The 23,109-nt window shown below is 39.1% G+C and overlaps 1 protein-coding gene across 5 annotated transcripts in view; it reads left to right on the top strand.

The window, feature by feature from the left end:
- The first annotated feature begins 4,011 nt into the window (after positions 1-4,011).
- Positions 4,012-23,109, top strand: part of ATP10D (ATPase phospholipid transporting 10D (putative)) — a 43,815-nt gene continuing 24,717 nt past the window's right edge. The window contains exons 1-6 of one of the 5 annotated variants that reach the window (XM_027457138.3): positions 4,938-5,167; positions 12,664-12,806; positions 14,952-15,256; positions 15,994-16,188; positions 19,492-19,696; positions 22,655-22,740. In XM_027457138.3, the coding sequence (XP_027312939.3) occupies positions 14,988-15,256; positions 15,994-16,188; positions 19,492-19,696; positions 22,655-22,740 (755 nt within the window). In that variant the 5' untranslated portion in view covers positions 4,938-5,167; positions 12,664-12,806; positions 14,952-14,987. Of the gene's footprint in view, positions 4,213-4,936; positions 5,168-12,663; positions 12,807-14,951; positions 15,257-15,993; positions 16,189-19,491; positions 19,697-19,889; positions 22,028-22,654; positions 22,741-23,109 lie in introns of those variants that run through there. The other 4 variants (XM_005028104.6, XM_072037643.1, XM_027457137.3 and 1 more) reach the window with 4 other exon arrangements.

Below are 23,109 nucleotides of genomic sequence, written 5' to 3'. Positions count from 1 at the left end.
AATGAGTATAGTAGTTGTGACATAAAATACTATGTAAAAATAGTCAGTGAAGCCCAAATTTTGTTTAGCAAGTCTGACCTGTCTGTTCAGCAGAAATGATGACTGAGAAAAACTGTTAAATGAGGAAAGAAAAAAAAAAAAAAAATTGAGAAAAAATGTTACCTAGACAACAACTTTCCACAAGCACAGAAAAAAAAACATTTAGTAAGTAGTTCGTCTGATATCACTGACTCAGCTCCTTTTATGGTTTGATATGCAGAAGATAGAGAATTAAATTTATTTTGTGGACCAGATAAAATCAGCAAGTTAAATCACTTGCAGGAATATATATACAATGCAGCTTATACAGACAATGAAAAGGAAGGCACGTAAGTACATTCAGATTGTGTATCAAAGGATTCTGATGCACAATAAACTTGTAGCAGTGTAAACAAGCTAATAACAAGTTTACAGCTGTAGATAAGATAAGGCTGAAGATTAGCCATGGGAAATTGCCACACCACAGTAAACAGAAAAAGAAGGGATACAGGAATTTATCCAAGTACATCAAAGCCATCTGTGTATAATTTCACTTAGCTGGTACTACCTTCCAACGATACACATCTTCCTATTATCCCAGAATTAGTAACATGGATGATGTGTTTCTCTTCTTAAGAGATATAGTTTTGTGTCTCTTTATTCATTCATTAGGCAGTATTAATTCCTTAACACAGGAATTCAGCAGGGTAGTGAACATGGGTTCATAGAATCCAATGAACTAGAGTTTCATTACAGGTTACTAATTCATCTGTATTGTAGCACTGCCAAGATAAGAAGCTGTAGGAAGATGATGAGATCTCATTTAAGATGTTTTTTTTATTTTTATTTTATTTTTTTTTTTTCTGTTTGTCATGGTAATTCAGAGCTGCTTGAAAGTAAAAAAAAAAAAAAAATCCAGATTCCTTGCTAAATTCCAGTTCATGGTTAGTTATTTCCTGAAGAACAGGCAACAGAATGAAAGTTTCTAAAATAACTCTCATCATCTTAATGACTTTCAGATGGAAGTACATAACAAACAATGATCACGTCACAAGTGTTATACCAGCAACACTGCATCAATAACAACTACCACTGGCTGCTAGTAACTGCCCCCCAAAACTGAAATATAACTCAAATTTCCGGATTCTCGGCATTCTGCAATTGGCTGCATATACTGGTATAAACCACAGGCAAAATGTGAGCACTGTACAAGTGAATAGTGCAGTCATTTATTCCTTTAAACTTGTCTACACAAGCTACGTCATGGCACTTTATTCAATATTAATTAAGGTCTGCATAGATTTGTTAAACTGCATTACACCTTTGGGTGGATACTTTTTTATAGAATTTAGTTAGCCTTCATTCAGTTTGATATAATTCATCCTTATCATGTTAACTTTACCAAAACAAATGTCAATGGATAAACACGAGGAAGAAAAAGAACAATATAAATAATTAAAATAATGGTCACTGCTGGTAAAAGACCAAATGGGTATGCAGTTTAGTTTAGAAGCTTGGAGATAATTCTTAACCCTCAAAACAACCATATTCTGGACCAGATTTCTCATACAGTAATAAGAACAAAACACCTAATTGTTTTTAAGATAAAGCTCAGCCAACTTACGAACCAGATTACATGGTATGCCTGCAATGACAAGGCTCATTCAATGACCCAGAAGGTGACTTTCAGGGAAGTTCCCATGATACTATTTACGTGTTTCCTCTACCTCACTCAAGATTTGCAAGGTGTACGTATTATGCACAGAATATATCTTGCACTGTAAATATATATTCACAAAAGCAAATGTTACATCTTTAAAGCTGAGCATGCATGTTCTGAATCACTAGCAAATACTTTCACAATATGGTGTTTATTCTCCCTTGTTTCAGTTCTTCATTTTTAAAATGAAAGTAGCAATACCTACTTGTCTCACAGGAAGCTATGAAAGAAAATTCATGAATATTTACAAAATGCTTACTCAAGTAATGAACACAATCTCTCCATGAGGAGATCAATAAACCCATTCCACTTTAGACACTGTAAATAAAGGTTATAGCCACACTCAGACTAGAACAAAGACCAATACAGAACAGCTGTCTCATTCACTGTGCATCCATCATCCTGAGAACTGAATCAGACTGAGCTCCCGTCAGGAAATGGATGTGAAGATCTTGTGTTAAGAGACTAACTACCCCAACACATCTGCATAAGAGGCAGCTTTACTTTGCACTGGCAAAACAGAGGGTTTTAACACATATCATTGATTAGGACTTTAAATGCATTATTTAGCCAATGATCTTGTAAACAATAATTCAATACGATTTAAAATTTAAGTTTTCTGGTGAAATCTCTGCTAAAGTTATATTATTTGGGTTTACTATAGAGCTACAGAGAAGAAAAGTGATCAGATTATTGGGTGATAGTCAAGAAATTTTCTGGCTACAGTTTATGAGTATGCTACCATGTTTTCAAAGACATTTAAAGCAGACACGTCATAGTATGTCACTATTTATACTGTAAATACACACCAGATCTCTCAGGCACATCCATGGTCCTGACACTGACGCACCTTGTACTTGCTAAGCCAGTCCAAGAGCATCAACACTGCAGTAATAACTATCTATGTCTATAAAGTCAAATCCCCACTGGCACTGTTATTTACGTGGATTTGGCACTAGAATGTCTGGGGAATCATATCCAGGTTCTTAGTATTTCATTAACTGGAGGTGCTCCAGGAAATGCTTGATGGCATGCTGTGACAAATCTCCATCCTCCTTCCAGGTGTTCATGGGAAAGTTTTCAATCTGTCAACACATTTAGTTAGCACAATTCCCATGACACACATTCCTCTCTTTCATGTGTCCCTATCAGTGCCAATATGAGCACAGCTGGATGAGCTGTTCATGCTGATGCTTCCAGAGTTACTGCAGCCACAAACTGATAGGGGGTTTGAAGAACACAGAAGACCAAAGAGCTCTCCAGCTAAGCTAATGTCATCAATCACCCTCTTGTGCCCATAGTTTTTCCTTCCCATGTTCAGGAATTAATATGGAACACACCTGCATCCTGCACAGGAAAAACAGAGATATATCCATGTGGGAGACATTCAGTGTCATTATCTCCACACATATAAAAGTTATCAGGGAGATTTCCGAATCAAGTATTATCTCTGGTGTTTGTCTTCTTTGTATATACTCTTCCATAGGCTATTTGGGAGAAGACAGCTTAATTACACCTTACAGATGCTGGACGGTCACTTTGGATGCTTGGGTCCAATACCATTTGTACTACTGGACAGTAACACAAAAGGATAAAAGTGAAACCATGTACTTGTAACTCCAGTAAACCCACACAGTCAGACCTACCTCTTGGAGCAGCTCGTATACCCTACCTAGCTGTGTTTCTTCTGGCAGCCAAGCTAGCTCATTCAAGGTTTGGTCAGGTATTTTTGCAGTGCAGTGATGTGCAGGCCTAGCTCGGGCAATTGTTATTGCCAGGCAAACACGAGAAATAAACAGATGCCTTTTGTAGTCGTGAGTTTACAGAATGGAATGACATGCATGAAAAAATATGAATGGGGAAATGTGGGACTCTGCATATCAATTATTTACAACTCCAATGTGATTACAGGAGAGGTAGCTATTGTGTTAAAAGCTTTGTGATGTTCTCTTCTTTCTCAAACAACCGGAATGATACAATAAATCAGTATGTTAACCAATAAAATAACATTAAATTACTTGCTTTCTGGCAGGCCCACTATCATCTTGTAGCAGCTCACTCTGCCTTCCTGTGTTGCATCCTCTTTCCCATAGCACCCGAGCCAACAAAGGTGGTGTATCCTGCCAGAGAAACAGAACATCTTGTTTTTTCCTACCCAGAATAAAACTGCATAATTTCAAAGCAGCAGTTATGGACTTAACTTCATGTAGATGTATATTTACTCCACTCCATATGCCAATATGTTTTGAAATTCCTGATAGCCATACAGGCAGTTCAAAGAACAGACTGCCAGGTGCCGTTCACTGAAATATAACGTGAGGGTTTTTAGTGTGGGCTCAAGGAGCAAGACATGCTAAAACGCAGGCAAACACGGGAAAACCCTACCACAGACACAGAAAGGAGAGCACAACCAGCAGCCACTGCTCAGCACAGCCCTCTCCACTTTCTTGTTAGGATTTCATTGTTGATACTGGGTAAGTACTTGTAACTCCAGTTCATTTCAATAGGGCCAAAAGGGTAACTTGCAAGTAACTTTTTTTTTCTTTCTTTCTTCCTTTTTCATCAGAGGATGACCTTAGAATAGAAATTGTCTGACTTAAGTGTGATTTCTTGTGGTTTCTTTGTGAAGAGCAGCTTTCAAGAGTACTCTCAGGCCTTAAGTGCATAAGGGCTGGGTTGGGCTTCAGAAAGGTTATTGATGAGAAAACTCACTGAGGTTCCTGATACCAGCGATTTGTTTAAGATAATTAGGGCAGTTTCTCAATCGCCAGAGGCTTACTTCTTAGAAAACGAGGGAGAGTGTTTGCTAACCTCGATTAGCCCAGTGGCTAGAAAACTCCTCGTTTAGACAGGCCGAGCTGCCTTCAGCGCCAGGCTGCACTGGCAAAAGATCAACAACGTCAATTTCCAGGGCAAGCTTGTCCAAGGCAGCCAGAGCCCTGTCACAGCAGGGCTCCTGCCCTGGCCTCCACCGGCTGAGGCCTCAGGTCAAATAAAGAAAAAGTCCTTAAACGATAACAACCTTTGGGTTGCCAGCACTGAAGCCGAGTTGTTGAGGGCAGCTTATTTATTTATTCATTTAAGTATTTATTTATTTCCACTTAGAGAAGTCTGAGCACGGCCTGCTCGGAGCAGGGTAGGAGGAAAGCAAGCGAATTCGGTTCCAATTCGCAACTGCGTTTTCCGAAGATGGAGGCCGCGAGGGGCGAAGAGCGCTGAGGGGAGCCGGGCTCCCGGCGGAACCAGGCGGCGGAGGGGCGCGGCGCTAGGCGGGCTCGCCGGGGGAGGTGGCCGGGGGCCGGGCAGCACCGGCGGGGCGGAGCGGAGCGGAGCCGAGGGAGGCGGTGGAGCTGGAGCTGGAGCCGGAGGGAGAGTGGCAGGCGGCTGGGGGGTCGCGGCCATTACGCTGGGATGTGAGCGGGGACACGGGTAAGGCTGCCGGTGGGGCGGGGAGCCTGTGGCGAAGGAGGAGAAAGAGGAGGGCGCCGGTGCCGGGAGCTGGCGGGGGAGAAAGGCGCCGAGGCGTGCACCCGGGGCTGCGTGTGGCCGAGGGAGAGCCGCAGCCTTGCCGAGGTGCCCGGCGCCCTGCTGGGGGGCAGCGTCCTCCCAGCCCCGCCGCGGCCCCTGGCGCGGTGCCTGCGGAAGTTTTATCGGGGAGGGGAAGATAAGGACCTGTCGGTTCTCGCCTCGGAATCGGATATGGGTCTGGTTTTTGTAACCCTGCCCTTCCGCGGTGAAGGTGATGTGCCGGTGGAAAGCAGGAGGTCTGGGGGACAGGAGCGACCGTCCCTCCAGTTACTGCCACTGAGCAATGGGGCGGCTGCACTGGGCAGTGGGCAAGGGCGCTCTTGTGGCTTGTTCGGGTGCTCTTCTGTGTGTCTTCAGGGCCATAAGGCCACCCCTGTTCATGTTAACACCATCGACTGAACTTCACGGGAAGCAGACTAGGAAAAAACAAAACAAAGCAACTAAAGCATAGTTAAGACCTTGAGAACAATAGCTTGTGGGGGGGACATTTTAATTGTTCATACAGCAACTGAAGGAAAGGGTGGAAGCTTTTACATAGCTTGTAGGTTTATAGCAAGGTCTGAGTAAGTTACACTGAAATCCCTAAGCTTCAGGAAAGTACAGAGAGGTGCACATGTGAACACAGTAAGCTACACGATTAGGCCACAGAAATAATTACTTAGTAAAGAAAAAGTGTTCACGAGAATGTGAAAGAGAAATCAGAGTTCCCGGAAGGAAATTGTTTTTCTGTCACAAGTACAGCTACTGAAGAAGAAAAATGTACTTTTAATATTCAGATTACCATTATTTTCATACTAAAATAGTACTTACACATTCACATCTCAGCAATGACCATATGATTGAGAAATCTCTTATTTAAAAGCATGCATCCTCACATCATCACTATGAGATACCAGAAGTGTCATTATCCCTATTTTCATAAGTGATGGATTGCAGCATAGAGGCACTAAATGATTTCTCTAAGATCAGAGTGGAATTTTATTCTCACAATACCTTTGCATATCCCCAAATCTGGAGCAAAGCTGTTTTATATCATATTAAGCTGAATCTTTACAATTTGTGGACAGGTATTATTTACAGTAGCAAAAGCTAGCACACACAGACTAGGATCACATTCTTTTGTTAAATGCCACTGTTGTGGATGATTTGGATTTCAAAGGCAATGGCCACAGCTGATACGTCTTTCTAATGAAAACTAGACCAAACTCAGAACTGGATGCCCTACATAAGTACTCAAAGACGCTCTTAATCTGACATTCCTGTCCCGCCTCCCTGTGCCAACAGGAGTACTTTCACAGCTGTAGGCTGGATCAGGAAATACATCTAATAGTTTTGTTGTCTTTGGCTTAGTGAAAGGGCTTATGAATCAATGAATTGACCCAGGTTCAGTAAGTACCAGATGCGTTATGACAAAGCCAGGAGCAGGAGGTATGAGAGGCAAGACCCACTCCTTTCAGTGTCAGCTTTTAGATCAGTTCAGCTACACAGCATTATATTTTCAGTGTCTTACACCTTGGTCTCTTAAAAATGTTGAAGTTACTAGTGTCATTATTTGAGCATTCTTAACTTCCTGCATTCTTTTCCAGGCTACTATGTCTTTTGGCATAACTTTTAATATTAAAATCTTTAAAGATGCACAGTTGCAGTTGTATCATCCTGAATTGCTGGATGATACCTCTCCCTTTCAGGCCTGAAACATCCTGGCAAGAGGCATGTTTTATAGGGTTGCAGAAGCTCTGTAGTGGTTCAGGTGGATTCACAGGTTATTCCTGTCAAAATATTCCCAAGCAGTTGACAGGTTTCAGTGTTCTATGACAAATAACTGGTTGTATTCCTGATGTTGTAAAAGAATCAGCATTATCAAAAATTCACTTGAGTGTTGGAAAACTATGTTCACAACTGTCTTGAATTCTGTTGAACAGCATTGTGGCTGATGACCACCCATATCACACCTAATTGCAGTTTCTGTAATGGCTTTTAAAAGCCCTGTCTTATTTATGGAAACCCAGAAACTATCAAAATATTCTGAAATCCTGTTTAAAATGTACATAAATACTGGCTTCATTTCTTTTGTTACATTAATGAAAAAAATGCATCTGTATGTTCCAAGTACAGGTTTGATACACAATTACTGCCTTGGACAGCTAGCAGTTGAATAGTGTCAAGTAATATTAAGAAAAGTCTGCAAGATCCGAGCCTAATTCTAGACCTAGATATAATTAACAGTAAGATATAATAAATATAGATATAATAAACCAGTATATAGACCTAGATATAATAAACTAGTAAGAAAGGCAATAATGAAATCAGCAATACTAAGTAAGTAGAAGTGATGCAAAGGATTTCATGAAGCTGAAATGAGGAATCAGATGTCTGCTTAGTTCAATTCTGACCCTCAGAGCTGCCTATCTGAAGGGATCTGTCAGCTGTAGAATATGCAGCTGCATCACATCCATTGCAGCTGTTGTTTCAGCTTCTTAAAAATCAGAAGGCTGTATGTAAATTGTTTATACTTAAGATACACTTTTGGTAGGTATGACTGCAGTATGCTTAAAGTAGGTTTATTCTGGCTGGCTAAAAAACAGTGAAGCTGTACTGGTACAGGCCTTGACATGAACTGTGCAAGTCTGTGCAGTGCTTGAAGGCCTTCATGGAAATCTGTGCTTTTGTGGCTTTACCACTGTTAATATCTAGATAAAGTAGCTCAGGTTACGCTCACACCTGTAGCATCCACATTTCTGTCTTCTGGTATTGTCTCAGAAGTCTATTCAAAAACAGAAGATCTTTAAGGTAAAAATCAAATCTAGTATTCACTGAAAGTGAGCTGTGGAGGATTTTTCAGATTTGAGATGCCCTGTTTTTGTGCCTGTATGTACAAAATTTTTGTACCTCCTTCCCCAGATCCTCCAAAGATCCCTAGCAGATTAAACTCTCTGGATGCCTTGTGAGAGATTGGAACTCTTAAGAAGCTGCTAACACAGACGTGTTAGAAAACCAGAAGAATAGGACAAGTCACTAGCTGGAGATTTAACCTGCAATTTTGGAAACTGAAGTAAAGGTTTGTGCTGTAACAGGCACTTCCAGTATCAATTTGGATAAGTAACTTTGGTTTTCTCTGCCCAACAGTTTTGGCTCTTTAAAGAAATTGACGCGGTTAAAAACAGTGGTACTGCCCATATGGATCTATTTCCTTCAGTACCAGTTACTGTAATTTAGGGAGCCTACACTGAATATAAAAATCACATCCTTCTGGATCATATGAGCACCAGTATAACTTCTGCAACGTGTCTCAGGCCTTAGTCTTACTGTGAAAGTAAGGGGAATTGCACACGTATCAAAACTGCTGCTGTGATTAAATGCTGCGTGACCACAAGTTTAAGATTACTTGTGAGAAAAGAGTCACAAAAGAGTAAGACTTAACTTCGAAAGTTTTGCTTTGCAATTTTGAGATGCCTATATGACAGGTGAGAACAGGGCATAAAGCAGAACTTTGCTAATGAATGGAGAGGAGGGTGGAAAACGTTTGCACAAACCACGGCTCTCTGGTGGTCGTTCAGTTTTATTTCAAAACTGATTGCCTGTAACAGAAGTACATAATTTCATTTGAGTTTTAAACCTAAAATTGGATAGTGTATGATTTATTTATCCCTGTAGGTACAGAATCTAATTGGCATCCTAAGTAACTTTACCCAATGTGGAAGAGATTCCTGCTACATGTACTGCTCCCACACTGCAGCACATTAATCAGTATTACTGCATGTATGCTTTGCTATTAAATTACCTCGTGTCAAGGCCTAGGCACTTCATGGGAACTGAAGTTTTGATTCCTGCAGATTTTTGGCATTTTGTCTCATAAATTGGCAGTACAGGTCTCTTATCCAGATCTGTTTAGCATTCTAGAGTGTCTCTGCAGTTTATTAGAATGCAAAGATGTGTTACAAACTTGTAAAATTGCATGTTACAGAGAAGGTAGCAAACCTTAGGGAAAACAAATATATATATATATTTCAGATTAGTCTTTAGGCCATGGATCCTTTAAATTTCTCTGTGGTCTAGTAGCTTCTGAATTGTTGAAGATTCAGATGCTTTTCTGATTTTTAACAGCCTGTGTAATTCTGCCAGTGTACTCCGGTCATAATGTAGTGAAACAGATGCTAGCAAACCTGTGCAGCAACATTTGCTAAGACGTCTAAATGGGACTTTGCATGGATCAGGGGTTTTCCACTCTTCCATAGCTTTGTGTAGTGTGAGCTCTGTCTGAGTTAAATTTATTTTTCTTCCCTGCTTCTTTAATCTCCCATCATCACCCAGAACTTCAGACCTACAGAACAACCTGAAGTATTCAGGTAGGGGCTAAGAAAAGTGTTGCTACAGAGATGCATTGTCTGAATCTCTTTATTTTTTGGTTCTGTACAAGTTTTTCAGGTCAGATAATGTGATTTTATTGATTGCATTTCTGTTTGCTAAGGATTGATTGACTGGAAGCAGGCCCAGAGGACACACAAGGCCTCCTGCACACTATGGCCAAAGGCTGTGCCTGAACAGGAATAGGATGGAAACAAGCACAATATGCATGCATGTGCCAAAGGTCTGAGGAATATTCTCATGAAATATGTCATTTGCTGGGAGTATTTAACAAAGAATTTTCAGAAAGAAGGATGGCTAACTATTTGGAAAGCATAGCAAAAGAAGGATGTTGTCAGAAGAGAGGAAGTGGTCAAGAGAAGCTGGGGTAAATGGTAGGTTACTTTACGTGACATGGAAGCAAACAACCACAGCATAATAGTAAGGTGCAGTACCAGAGCACTCTGTCTATTGACTAAATTATCCATGCATGTTCAACTAATAGTCTCCAGAAAAGAATCTGCTACAGGAAAGGTCAGGGATTGCCAAAAGCTACGCTGTAACATAACTGGAACTGAGGAATTTTTAGTCTCAGTTCCATCTCCCTGCAGGAAAACTAGGAGCGAAGGTTTGCAACCAGTTACAAATGTGATATTTCCCAGAAGTGGAAGCTGAAAGAGTTTACAAGAGACAAAGAAAGGCAAGTGATGGGAAAAGAAAGCAATTTCACAGGATGTACATGCAAGAGAATGCTTATACTGAGCTTCATGGTGAAAGGTCCTTCTTTCAAGGTATGGACCACTTAAAGTAGAGATTTTCACAGTGCTGCCACTAGCAGAGAATTATTAAAGGCTTTTTTATTGTGATATGGGATGGTCAAGCATGAATAGTATATAGTGTGTATCTGTTTTGTGGTGAAAGGGGCACTGCTTTTACAGAGCCAACCAGCTCTTGCATGTTAACCATGTATAGTCCTTCCAGTTTTCCATTAGGGTATCTCAAAAGTGCTTTATAAGGAATATAAATATAAATATAAATAAGGAATATAAATATAAATTCCTTTTCTTATAAGGAAAGAGTTAAAGTACACGAGGGAAGAGAAGCAGTGAACACGTCCAGACTTTTCATCCAGTGTCAGACAGTTCCCTTCCACATTTCATCATTATTGTGTGACATTAATGAGCTTGCTACAAAAGCTTGCCTATCTGCATATGAGGTATACCTGGATTAACACTACACCATTGTTCATATTTGGAAAGATCGAGTAATGTGCTCTTGAGTATACAGCATGAAATTGAGAACAAAATCTATCTAGCACTGTCCTCAAACTAAGAATTAGATAGATCATTTGGGCTTCTTGTTTTTGAACACATAAAAATTGTTCTAGACTCCTTAAAAATAAACCTTTTATTCGTTTAAATAATTAAATACTGCTTCAGAGTTAAGTTCTGTCTCACACCAATCTAAAAGTAATTTAGTCAGGCTGGAGAACTGAAGAAGGTGCTATGAAAAAGAACAGGACATGAGGGTCAAATAATGGCTTAAGGGATTTCATAATAAAATTGTTTAAAACAGCTTTTATTTGATGTTCAGCAGCTTTGTCATTTTCAGTATCTAACATGAAGCTGATGAAACTTTTTTTGACCTTATAGCTAACCAAATCAAAGGTGCTCATTATTTTATGATCACAATTTAATGAGGAAAAAGAAAAATGTTCAAAATAGGAAAAAAAATGCAAAAGAGATTTCTGAAGTTTTAAATAAATCGCATTTTAAAATGGAAATGCAAATGATTTTTTAAAAAATAATTTGCAAATACTAACTCAGTTAAATCCCAGATGAATCAGAGGGCGTTGTGACAGGGTACGAGATCCCGATGCATTTTTCCCAAGATGCTGCTTGGGAAAGGTCTGATTCACCTTTTTGACCATTAGAAATTTCTCATTGCCTCCTGTAATGTTTCCAGTGTGGTTTGGTGGTGGTTTTGTTTGATTTATTGTCCATACAATCTCCTTGAAAGCTCTCTTTAAAATATTACGGTAAAATGCTGGAGATACTGGCAGTAATATGAAGAATGTGCAGTGCATGCAGCTGAACCTCAGGTTTCTTGTTTCCTTTAAGCTCTGCCTTTCTGGAGGAGGGTGAGGAAGGGTGGGGCAGAGGTTTTGGAGCTGTGTCAGGAGTCAGGGATGCGTGTGCAGTGAGAGGTGATTGCTCTTCAGAGACACTGCGTGTGCAGCTTAAACCTGTGGCTCCAGATCCAGCCGTGAGGAATTCTGACATCACGTTGTCATGCTAAAATGTCCTTCTTTTTTTTGTCCCCTCCCTTTTTTATTTTCTTTCTATTTTTTTTATTTTTAAACCAAATGTCACCAAGTATTGCATGCTACAAAAGGTAATAAATTATGAAAACCACAAAGAGTTAGCTGCCTGTATTTAAGAGGTTCTGAAACTTGACAGGTTTCCTCTCTTGTTTTTCCTAACTCCCAACTCTCTTCCCACCTTTACTTGAGCATGACTGATAACTTAATTCCTCAGCTTTTCAAGGTGCTTTTTGCCTATGCAGTTCGCACCAAGTAAAAATGATCTGCCATGTAAAGACTTTGCCTTTCTATTAGTCCTGGGAATTTACTTGGAGAAAGTGTCTCTATTTCTTGCTTCTGAAGTCACCAGTATGAGATGCTTGTTTTCGTAAGAGCAAACATAAACATGATTTTTCTCTGCAAACATAACCTACTTTCAAACACCAGGCTCATATGGCATCCTGAACAATTCTGCATTGTTGTGTCCTTAGGTTTTCCATCAGGATATTTTACATTATAACGGTGTGTAGAGATTTGGCAGGTTACTGCTTTTGGGCAAAGAATTATCATTTCAGGCAGAAGTATGTTTAATTAACACACCTTGCATGATTCATGCTAAAGATGGATGCTTGGGAGAGATTGGTAAACTTAACAGGACAAAGAAGAAATCATGTTGACACTGTCCCTGATAATCCAGCATGTTGTTAATTAAATCAGACGTTTCTTTAAAGAGGTCCCTCATTGGTTACAGGGACCACAGGATTTAGCACTGAGGAAAAAGGAAAGTCTCTTTTCCCTTCCATTGCCTGGAAGGAAACACAGCAGAAGGGCCTCAGGAAGCAGTAATTCATGTGGGAGCTGCTGGGGGATGCCAAGAGGAGAGGCTGTACAACGGTTTGTTTTTCTCTTGTGGTTTCTCTTCCTTCATATGCAGATCGAGGTTTCTAAAGGGAACCATGAGTTTCGTATATGTAGTAAGAGTCTTCCAAGACATTGCGATCGTGACAGTTGATAACTGTCCACATCTAATTATGAAAGGACAAAAATATACCAACCATCTTAATTTGATGAGAGGAAAACCCGTTAGGAGAAAGCTTTCTAGTTAAAGGGTAGCAAAGGAGTGAAAAAGGCTTTTTTGGAAGTTTGGAGAATCCTTTGGAGTGTGACTTTAGAGCAGGATTTGTTTTGTACAACCCTACCCATCTAAATATTACATGTCCTAATCATGCAGATTCTGCAGTAAATGAGACAGAGGCACATGCCAGGAGGTACCACATATGCTCAAGCATCCCTTTTAGAGCTAGATGGAGATGCCTCCACCCTCTGGAGATTTGCTGTCCTCCCAAACTAACTGCGGAGAGTCTTTCTTGTCTGTTACATGGCTAAAGTTAAATGAGTTAAATCTTAGCCTGTCCTAGATACTTTGCTGCTAATAAAATAAATAAATAAATAAATAAAACCGGTCTTTGTATTCAGAGTAATAGAAGGGAGTTCCAAGTCAGGCTAACAGTAACTGTTGTGAAAACAGAAGTCTTTTTTTCAGGCAGCCGAGTGTCAACAGTGGTCCTCATCTTTTGTATAAGCTGGGGCGCTGTTTCTGCCGAGCGATGCAAGCCCTGTGTTCTGCTCCTGGCACTGGATTTCAGAACTGTGCGCAGCTCTGTAATGCACAGCCAGTGCATTTTGCTGTGACTTCCACAAAGAGTTAGCACATTGTCCTCTGATTTGGCTTGCCTAGGGGTTGGCTAAAACCAGGGAGTATTACATTGTTACTTTCATATTTTTTGCAATGAAATATTTGCTCCCTGTCCACCATTCACTGTTTAGTGAGTCTTGCTGAAGCAAAGAAAGGAAGGAGTCCCCCTTCTGGCATCAAGCAAAGGGAATCTGAGTTGTGAATCACTACTTCTGTCACTGATTTTTTTTTTAATTTATTTCAGCTAAAGGCTAAAAAATTTTAAATCTTTCTGCAACAGCATAAAAATTTCCTCAGTTACCAAGAATAAAACTGGCTGAGATGCTGGGATCATTAGTCTTAGAAATAGTCAAAGATAATTTTGGTAACTAGCATTACCTTGTACTATTTGGTCTTTGTGCAATGGTGGTGGTGTGATATATCAGCGGGTAAGAATGTGTTACATGGCAAGCAAATTTAGGTTATTTACATTTTTTCATGTACGGTAATCAGGAAGTTTTACACCTTCTCTGTCATCCATAAGCCTGCAACATATTTCTGTTAGTTTGTTATCTGCCAGGTATGGTTGGGCTTGAAATATTTGTCAGTTGCACAGAAAGACTTCAGGAACAGAAGTTCAGGGAAGTGGTGGAGTCACCATCCCTGGAGGTCTTTAAAAGACGTTTAGATGTTGAACTTAGCAATATGGTTTAGTGGAGGACTGGTTAGTGTTAGGTCAGAGGTTGGACTCGGTGATCTTGGAGGTCTCTTCCAACCTCGATGGTTCTGTGATTCTGTGATAAGATCATGTTCTCTTGCAGTAAATGAGGTAATGCGGTACTTCATCCAGATCTAATTTTGTAGGCAACATTACAAAGTATCACTTATTTTGTAATAATCATTATATAGTCCTGCATAACATTCTAATTTGGATTTCTTAAGCTTCAGGTGCCAGTTTGGTATGTGCTTTACCCCACACAAGTTCAGAAATCACTGTAAATCTAAACTGTATTGCTATGTTCCTCTGGTATTGTAATATCACAAAATAATAGTGGTCTACTGGAAAAAATAGGTCTGTAGATCAGAGGCAGAAAATTATTGGAGTCAGATTTGTTTTCTTTTATAAAACAATGACAGATATATGATGTGTTGTAAATGGAAAAATCAAACTTTAGGATCCTGAAAGGGACGATGAAATTGCTATAAATGCAGCCTTTGAAGCAGAGGAACCTGACGACGCATAACCCCTTAACTTCCAAATCAAAATGTGGAAATGGCCCTCTTCCTAGGTTTAAACTATTAGTTAAAAAAGCCTTTACAGAATTATTACTTAACCTGCTCAATTTTAACTTGTTTCTAAATAGAGGACACTCCTTGGATTATAAAGCATTCCAGGAACAATGGCAGATCCCATCCGCTGGGCCAGGTACCGTTGGCAGCGACTGATATCTACAGAAGGCAGAGAAGTTAGAAGCAGCAGCAACTCAAGTAGCAAGCACTATCAATCATCAAAAACTGCCAGCAAACACAGGATAGTGATACCCTGTTTGGGACATTTTAAGGAAGAGTATGAAAAGGTATCAAAACTGTACATGAACAACAAAATACGGACTACTAAATATACTTTACTGAATTTTATACCACGGAATTTATTCGAACAATTTCACAGGTAAAGAACTGCTTTTATTTTGATTGTGGAAATTCTGCAGAAATTGAATCCTTTTATTTAAATGTGTGTATTAATATAGAGATGGGTATTCTAAAATTTATTATCTTTCCCAACCTGCCTATCACTTCTGAAAAGATCTGTATTATTTGACCGAGGATTCTTGAGTATCATCAGTCTTGGGCTAATTCTTTTCTGCATTGCTTTTACCATTTACACTCATTCTACTCTTTGGATTGTTGAAATATTCTTTACTGTTGGAGCATTGCCACCCAGTAATCTGAAGTAGGATTTTCAGCTTGTTTCCTGCAAATATATTTTATCTTCTTCCGTCTCATGCCTTTCTCTGTTGACATTGTGTTTTTTTTCTTCTCCTTGGAGGACAGCAAATTTGTAAAGTTATGCAGGGAAGTTGCAGGACAGCTTACTTTTAAAAATGTGTTGTATATATGTTCACAAAAGCCTCACTAGAAGACACATGCTTGGAGGGCAGGGATGGAAATACAGGAATAATATTGCTTTCTGCACCTTCTTATCGCATATATTAAGCAGCTGTCCAGCCAAATACTCTGTCGACTGGAGAGTGAAAAAATAGTTGTGGATACTTAGTTCTTAAATAATACTTGGCGTAAAGAAATGATAAATTACAGCTAAGTTAAGTCTCAATACAGCATGGAGTGGGGGAATAAGGATTACTGACTGTTAACACAGCTAACTCTCCTGTTTGCTCTTTGTTTCAGAGTTGCCAACTTGTATTTCCTATTTCTAGTTGTTCTAAACTGGGTTCCTCTGGTGGAAGCTTTCCAAAAAGAAATTACAATGCTACCTCTAATAGTGGTTCTGACAATTATTGCAGTGAAGGATGGTCTGGAAGACTACTCAAAATACAAAATGGATAAACAGATAAACAACTTACTAACCAAAGTGTATAGCAGGTAAGAGACAACAGCCTTTCTGGTTTATTGTTACTAAACTGATAATGAGTACATGTAAGAAAAAAAAAAGATAGCTATTCTGGTTTACTTTCTGGATGCTCAGAGAATCATAGAGTAACTTGGGATGAAAGGGGTCTCCTGGAGGTCATCTATATAATCATACCCCCTGCTCAAAGCATGTCTAATTAGGTGAAGTTGCTCAGGGAGTTGTCTAGTTGGGTCTTGATCATCTGCTTAGGTAAATAGATACTAAATTAGTATAAAATTTGCTGGAAAAAGTACTCTGGATGTGGCCAGAGTGTTCATGCATAATTTTGTACTGTTTTAACCAAGGCAGTTTGATTACTATTTTTAATATCTTAAAAATTACTGTAGGGGTCATAGAAATGCAAGAGTTGCTAATTTGCCGATATATTGTTGAAGCTCACTAATGCTATCAGCATTATAATATTTTATTCAAATGCAATAACATTTCCTTTAAAAGAATAAGATCATTTTCGATTTGTGCGTATCACATAGTTTGGTACAGACGTTAGCAGCTCTTCCACAGTGCAGGACTTTAATAGTACAGAATGTAGGTGCAGCTTAGGAGTGGAGTGTGCTCATGGTGAGAGGTTTGCTGTCAGGCATTTATAATGTGTGGACAATAAAATAAAAAAAATGAAATAAAAAAAAAAAAGGAGGTATCAGGTCATGTTATAAATTAGCACTGGCAAAAAATTGATTGTAGTGCATGTCAGTGGGGCCTACATCCCTCATGTTTTTTCCACACTTGTCATAAAAGGATATTGCAAGACTCACACAAAGCCTGTAAACTACAAAGATAAAGGAAGTGTAGCGGACTCTTCTTGCTCTGTGTTCATGGTGGGGAACAAGTGCATTTGGAAACTCACTTGTTATCTGCTGTAGTAGCTGTCACAACCAACAGCACTGCAGAAGAAAACAGATTTGCAATTAGATATTTTAATGAGAAGGAGCTTGAAATCAATTTTGGCACTACAGCGCCTCTATGTTTGTGCTCTGATGTTAATGAATTTGTAAAAGACACACCTCTTCCTAGCGAAGTCAAAGCACAAATGGAAAATAAACTTTTAAAAAATCTTAATCTGTTAGCTGGTTTTGCCAAGCCCTAGACTTTTTTTCTGCTGTAGACATGACCTTAATAGGCCTATGGAGCAGGATTGCAGTCTATTAATACATAACTATTAAATATATTGTCATATTACTGAGAAGGTGGAATCTTTAGCTTTCTGGTATTTGCTATGTATTTTAAGAGCAAGCTCGTAACCACAGAAAGCATCAGAAAGCAATGTATCCTGGAATGGTTTGGTTTGGAAGAGACCATAAAGACCATGCATAAGCCCACTTCACAAGCCTGTGCACGTTCCCCTGGATGGCATCCCTTCCCTCTGAAGTATCAATCGCACCACTCATCTTGGCATCATCTGCAAACTTGCTGAGGGTGCACTCAGTCCCATGGCCATGTCACTAATGAAAATATTAAACAGTCCTTGTCCTGATACAGACCCCAGAAGTCTTCACACTAATCTCCACGTGGACATTGAGCCACTGAAGAAACAACTTCATGTTCTCCAAACACAAATATTAACATTGTTGCCCTTATGAGTTCTCAAATCCTTTCCATCACATTTGGAGGGAGAGGTAAAAGAGTGCTGTTGCAGAGTGACCAGGGCATGACCATGCCACTCGGTGTTGTCCACTCTTTGGACTCACTTTGCCTTCTTTGCCGGGAAAATTGGCCTACACAAAAAATTGTGTTGATATAGTTTTCAATACCAGAGGGGTGTTTCTAAGCAGAAAAGGTTATTAGTTTTCAGTTCCCTCAATCTCCTGAATTGATTTACTGTGTCAGCACTTTTGCAGATATAAGAAAGTAATTACAGAGGGAACATAAAACGAGGCTCAGTTTGACCAAAACTTAAGTCATAGCTTCAGTAACTATGAATCACATCCCATTCTACAAGTCTCCCTTCCTTTTTCCTCTTTACTTTTATTCTTAGATTGTTGGGGTTTTGTTTATTTGTTTGTTTGGTTGGTTTTTGTTAATTTACTTTAGAACTCTTCCCTTCTTTTTTTCCTTGTCTTCAAGGCAGTGTATTTGTATGAAAAGTTAATTGAGTGTTTTTGAATGCATCCATCTTCTGATAGTCATGGCTGTAGCTTTAATTAAGTTTTACATGCTTTCTATTGTGCCAGTTTTCAATATGTGTAGAAAATAAGTAATGAGCGTCTTGAGGAGAAGCAGATATTTGGCTTATATTGGTTTAATTTTAAATCGGCTTTTGTTGCTTCCTGGTTTTGCTTTGCTTGCACTTGGAAAACAATATGCCAACCTCCACCTTATCTTCACTAGAGATATTGTAATCAATATACTGGTTGATTATGTGGACTTTGTATCATCGCTTTGTAGAAAAGCATTTTGAAAGGATACTGTCAGATAGTGCAGGTCTGAAACGTATAGATGCAAAGCTTGACATAGGGAATATTTTACTGATACTTTCTCTGTTATTAGAAGGGTCGGAAGCATTTGACATAGCTAGCACTTTGATTAAAGTTGGTAGATCAGTGCCAGTCCATAAGAAATTGCCGTATTACGCAGCTTGTTAGCTTATGTCTGTACCATGGAAGCTAGGTGCACATCCCAGCTCCCTGGTGTGACTGTACTTCTCAGCTAGGTAGGTCAGAATGAGATTCAGGAAAGGAAGCACAACCTGAAAGACAGCCCTGGCACAGCCTGGACTATTCTCCAGTCTGGTTGACTGATAAACTGTGGAGAACATGCTCCTCCCTTTAAACATAGCTCTAGGGTTAGTCTGAGGGGCCTGAAGTCTTTCTGACTTCTCTGAGTGTGATAGGGTCTTCGTACCTTATGTTCAAAAATAATATAAAAATATATATAAAATATATTTTATATATATAGAAATATATATAAAAACCTATAAAGAAAAATATTTATTTTCAGAGCATTAGTGAAGTGGTTGCTGAATATCCTTTGTTTACTGATAAATATTGGAATAATTAAAATATAGGAAGCAAGTGGGCTGAATTTTGAATAGAGCTAAAATAATTCTGGGAGGGGGACTGGAATTAATTCCCAGCAAAACAGGGCTGGGACCTCAGAGCTGAGTCTTTGTAATTATATTCACCTTGACCTGATAGACCATCTCATCAGAGTTTTTAATGACTTGAAAGCGTAATTTAACAATGAGAGTCATTTTCTCTGAGCTTTCAGTTAGAGTTTATGAAAACAATTAATTAATTAAAATTTGATATGCATTTCAGGAAAGAGAAGAAATACATAGATGAATGCTGGAAAAATGTCAATGTTGGGGACTTCATCCGTCTTTCACGTAATGAAATCATTCCTGCTGACATGGTGCTGTTATATTCTAGTGACCTGGATGGGATCTGTTACATTGAAACTGCAAGTCTTGATGGAGAAACCAATCTAAAGCAGAGACAGGTGGTGAGAGGATATTCAGAGCAGGTGATAATTGTGCATTTCTAGTGGCTTAAGCAAGTTGACATGACAGACAGCCAACTAAACAAAACAGCCCTCTAGATTGTATAGTGCTCATCAATCCCCATCTGAAAACAAAATAAGCAGGTAACATAGTTTTAATTTGTTGGTTGAGTTATTTGGAGCAAATATTTGTCTGCTCACTTATTCCAGAGAAAGAGGGCCCAATTTCAAGTGATGCAAGACAGTAAAAAAAACTATTCTGGTAAATGTCAAGTAGTCATTTATGGTGTATGTCATTTAATGGATGTGAAATTAGAACTTTTTGGAAGGGGGTTCTGTGCCACATAAAGACCTACAGAGAAGGATGGGTATATTCTTTTTTACTGTATTTCCAAATGTATTTTTAGCTTCAGTCCTAGTCTTTCTAGGATTTATAAAACCTTCGGAACTCTTCTAATTTTTCTGCTACAAGCCTACTGTGAACAGCATTGACTAGCTCATCTCTCCCTTTCAAGACTGAGCATCACCAACTGTTAGAGTTTCTACAGACCATTTAGTGATGAGAAATTAGTGGATATGTGCTTTTTTGCCTTTTTTTAAGTTTTGGCAATTTAGAATAGCATTATTTATTTATTTATTTTTCTGGAAATGCTTCATTGACAATAGGAAAGAAATCGGGAAGATAACCCAAGGGGCTTCATAGGTAACAGCTGGTAGGTAACAAGGCACAGAACAGTGTCTCCAAGCATCTTGGCTTTCCTAGAGAAATACACAAAACAACTGAGGCCCTGTTCCCTAAGGATAATGAGTTATTTAGTGAACAAACAGACATTGCTCTGTTGTATTCAGTGCACTCAAATGTTGCTTCTTAATGCTTTAAGAAGGGATTAATCTCCATTTTCCTCCACACCTTGTATGGTTAGGTGAACCATGCGCAGATTCACTGGGGTGAGGAAGCTAATCTGTTAAATCACTGTGAGCAGTGAGTGTTTCCTCTTATGTTGTAAGAGAGGTCACAGGACTTCACTGTTTGGTTCCTTCTTACATGTTCAATGACTGAACCCAGTCCTAGCAGCATCCTCATAGCTAATGGAGAGGAAAGTGCTGTCCTTTTCTTCTAGGCAGCCTAAGAAAGCCAAGTTGATAAAAGGACTTGCCAGTTCTCCTTTTTTACCTTAGTTATACACCACATTCCTGTGCTGTATTGTAAAGCCATACAGTTTGTCAGGAGTACTTCACAGCCAAAGCAGCAAACCTAGCCTTGGGAAGTTGCCTTTCTCCTTTTTCCGGTGAGACAGTCTATTGCAGGGACATTCATTTAAAGCTACCTTACTCAGTTCTTGTCTTTATTGGCTCCTTTCTTTTTGATGCTGCTTTATGGACCTTTATGCAAAATCAAAGTAACATTTCTTCTGCCATAAAAAGGCTTCTCTTTTGTGCCAGGAAGCATAAGAAAGTGTCTCATGAAGTAAGGCACAACATTTTCTACTTGCGCTAGTTGATGAAAAGATTATAATGAACAAATATAGACCATACTTTTCTTATAGTCTGGGAAGATTTGAGTGCCCATACCAATATGTCTCCTTTTGAGTGTAGTTTTATTCACCTCTGTTTTATACTGGCAGAGTGTAGGCATAAATCCAGTGTCATCTATAAGTTACGCCCTGAGGTTCTAGGGTTGCTGTTTCATGGTATATTGCAAGAAGCTGCTACCAGCAACTTCGCTGGTGTTAAGAATTGTTTGACCTCCCCCTCTCCACAAAAACAAAAAACAAAAAACAAAAAACTGTTGTAACATACTACAGAAATTTTGTATTTCCTGTACAGATAAACATAAGAAAGATCAGTGAAGACAGAGTGATCTTTCATAGATAATAATAAAATTTACAGAGTCTCTAGGTATCTGTCTAAGGCTACATTCATACTGATTTTCCTGACAGTGCAGGAAATCAATACAGGAAAATATAGCAGAATTCTTGAATCAAAACAACAAAGTATATGCTAACAACAATGTCTTCTGAGTTTCAAATTCAACTTAGGAGGTTGGGTCTCTTCCTCACAGTTGTTATTGTCCCAGTGTGAAATCACCCAGCTGTGGAGGTGGAGTCATTTCAGAGACCTGTAACTATGTAGAAGATGTTTTCAATTAAACAATTAAAGTCTGAATTACAGACTTTTCCTTGGAGTTTGGCACCTTAAAATTGGTCATTCTTTTTTTCTAAAGAGCAGAAGCAATGAATTCCCAAAGAGTCAGTGGAAGGTACTCAGCTTGGAAACAACTTTGTTACACTAGAGGCTAGATTTCCATGTGTCCTGACTGTACTCATAGTCCATTAATTACAAGTGCAATTGCAGGTAATTTTGAAGACCTGGTCTTTTGGTTTTTCACTCATTTCTTGACAGGTTACATTATTAATAAGAAAATGTGTGTCATTTGGCCTTTCTCTTCACTGAAGAGCTCACCTGCTTTTCATTCACAGCATAAGCTTCTAGTCTTCCATAACAGCCCTTTCTTCAGTTCTGGTAAGGTTTAATCATCATTAAGAAGTTCTACCTGCTTTTTTGTGTTAGTACAGGTAGCGTCCTAGTCATGTTATCAGAAGCAGTAGCTCTTCGGAATCAATTCTTAGAAGACAGTGACTTTTTCTTCATCATGGAAAAAAAAAAGTGGAAATCTCTGCTTTTCAGATGTTCTTAGTGCATTTTTTTTGCTGCTTCCTCACTCTTCCACCCATTTCCTTCTCTGTGGTGTTCCTAAGATATCAGCATCTCAGCTGATACTTGCCAGGGTTTGACATTTGCTAGAAAGACTTTCTATGCTGCTTAAGTCTGATATACCTGGGTTGCAGATCATTCATATCATCAGCAACTTAAAATATAGAAAATAAACTGTTAGATGGTGATATCTGAACCTGTGAATTCTAAGTTCCATCATATGTGGTCTGAGTTCTCTTTTTTTTTTTTTTTCTCCAATAACTTTAGGTCTCTGAAATTGATCCAGAAAAATTTTCCAGTAGAATTGAATGTGAAAGTCCAAACAATGACCTCAGTCGCTTCCGAGGCTTTGTGTAAGTAGGCTTGGTGGCTCTTTAAACAAATGTCATTTGCTTTGGTGCTCTCACTAATTTTCAGAAAACTTGTAATGTTTACTTCAAAAAATAATGACAATATGCATAGAAGTCTGTTTGCACCACTACATTTCTGAGTGCAGCCCAGCAGGCACTGCTCCAGTAGGGCTCTGAACAGCTGATTGTAAACTGGAAAAAAACACTAGTGCTTTCTATTTCATATTAAATATTGTCAACATCTTAGTTCAGGCTGTTTTGCAGTTCTGTATTCCATATTTGAAATGTCTGTCCTAAGTCTGCTTTTAATGACATGTCATATCTGTACAGTATTCAGTCTAGACTGTGGCCTGACTGGCCAAGCTTCTTTGC

Source organism: Anas platyrhynchos, chromosome 4, assembly GCF_047663525.1.
Source record: "Anas platyrhynchos isolate ZD024472 breed Pekin duck chromosome 4, IASCAAS_PekinDuck_T2T, whole genome shotgun sequence".
NCBI classification, from domain to species: domain Eukaryota; kingdom Metazoa; phylum Chordata; class Aves; order Anseriformes; family Anatidae; genus Anas; species Anas platyrhynchos.
Note: the sequence above shows the minus strand (reverse complement) of the source record. Positions and strands in the feature narration are given on the sequence as shown.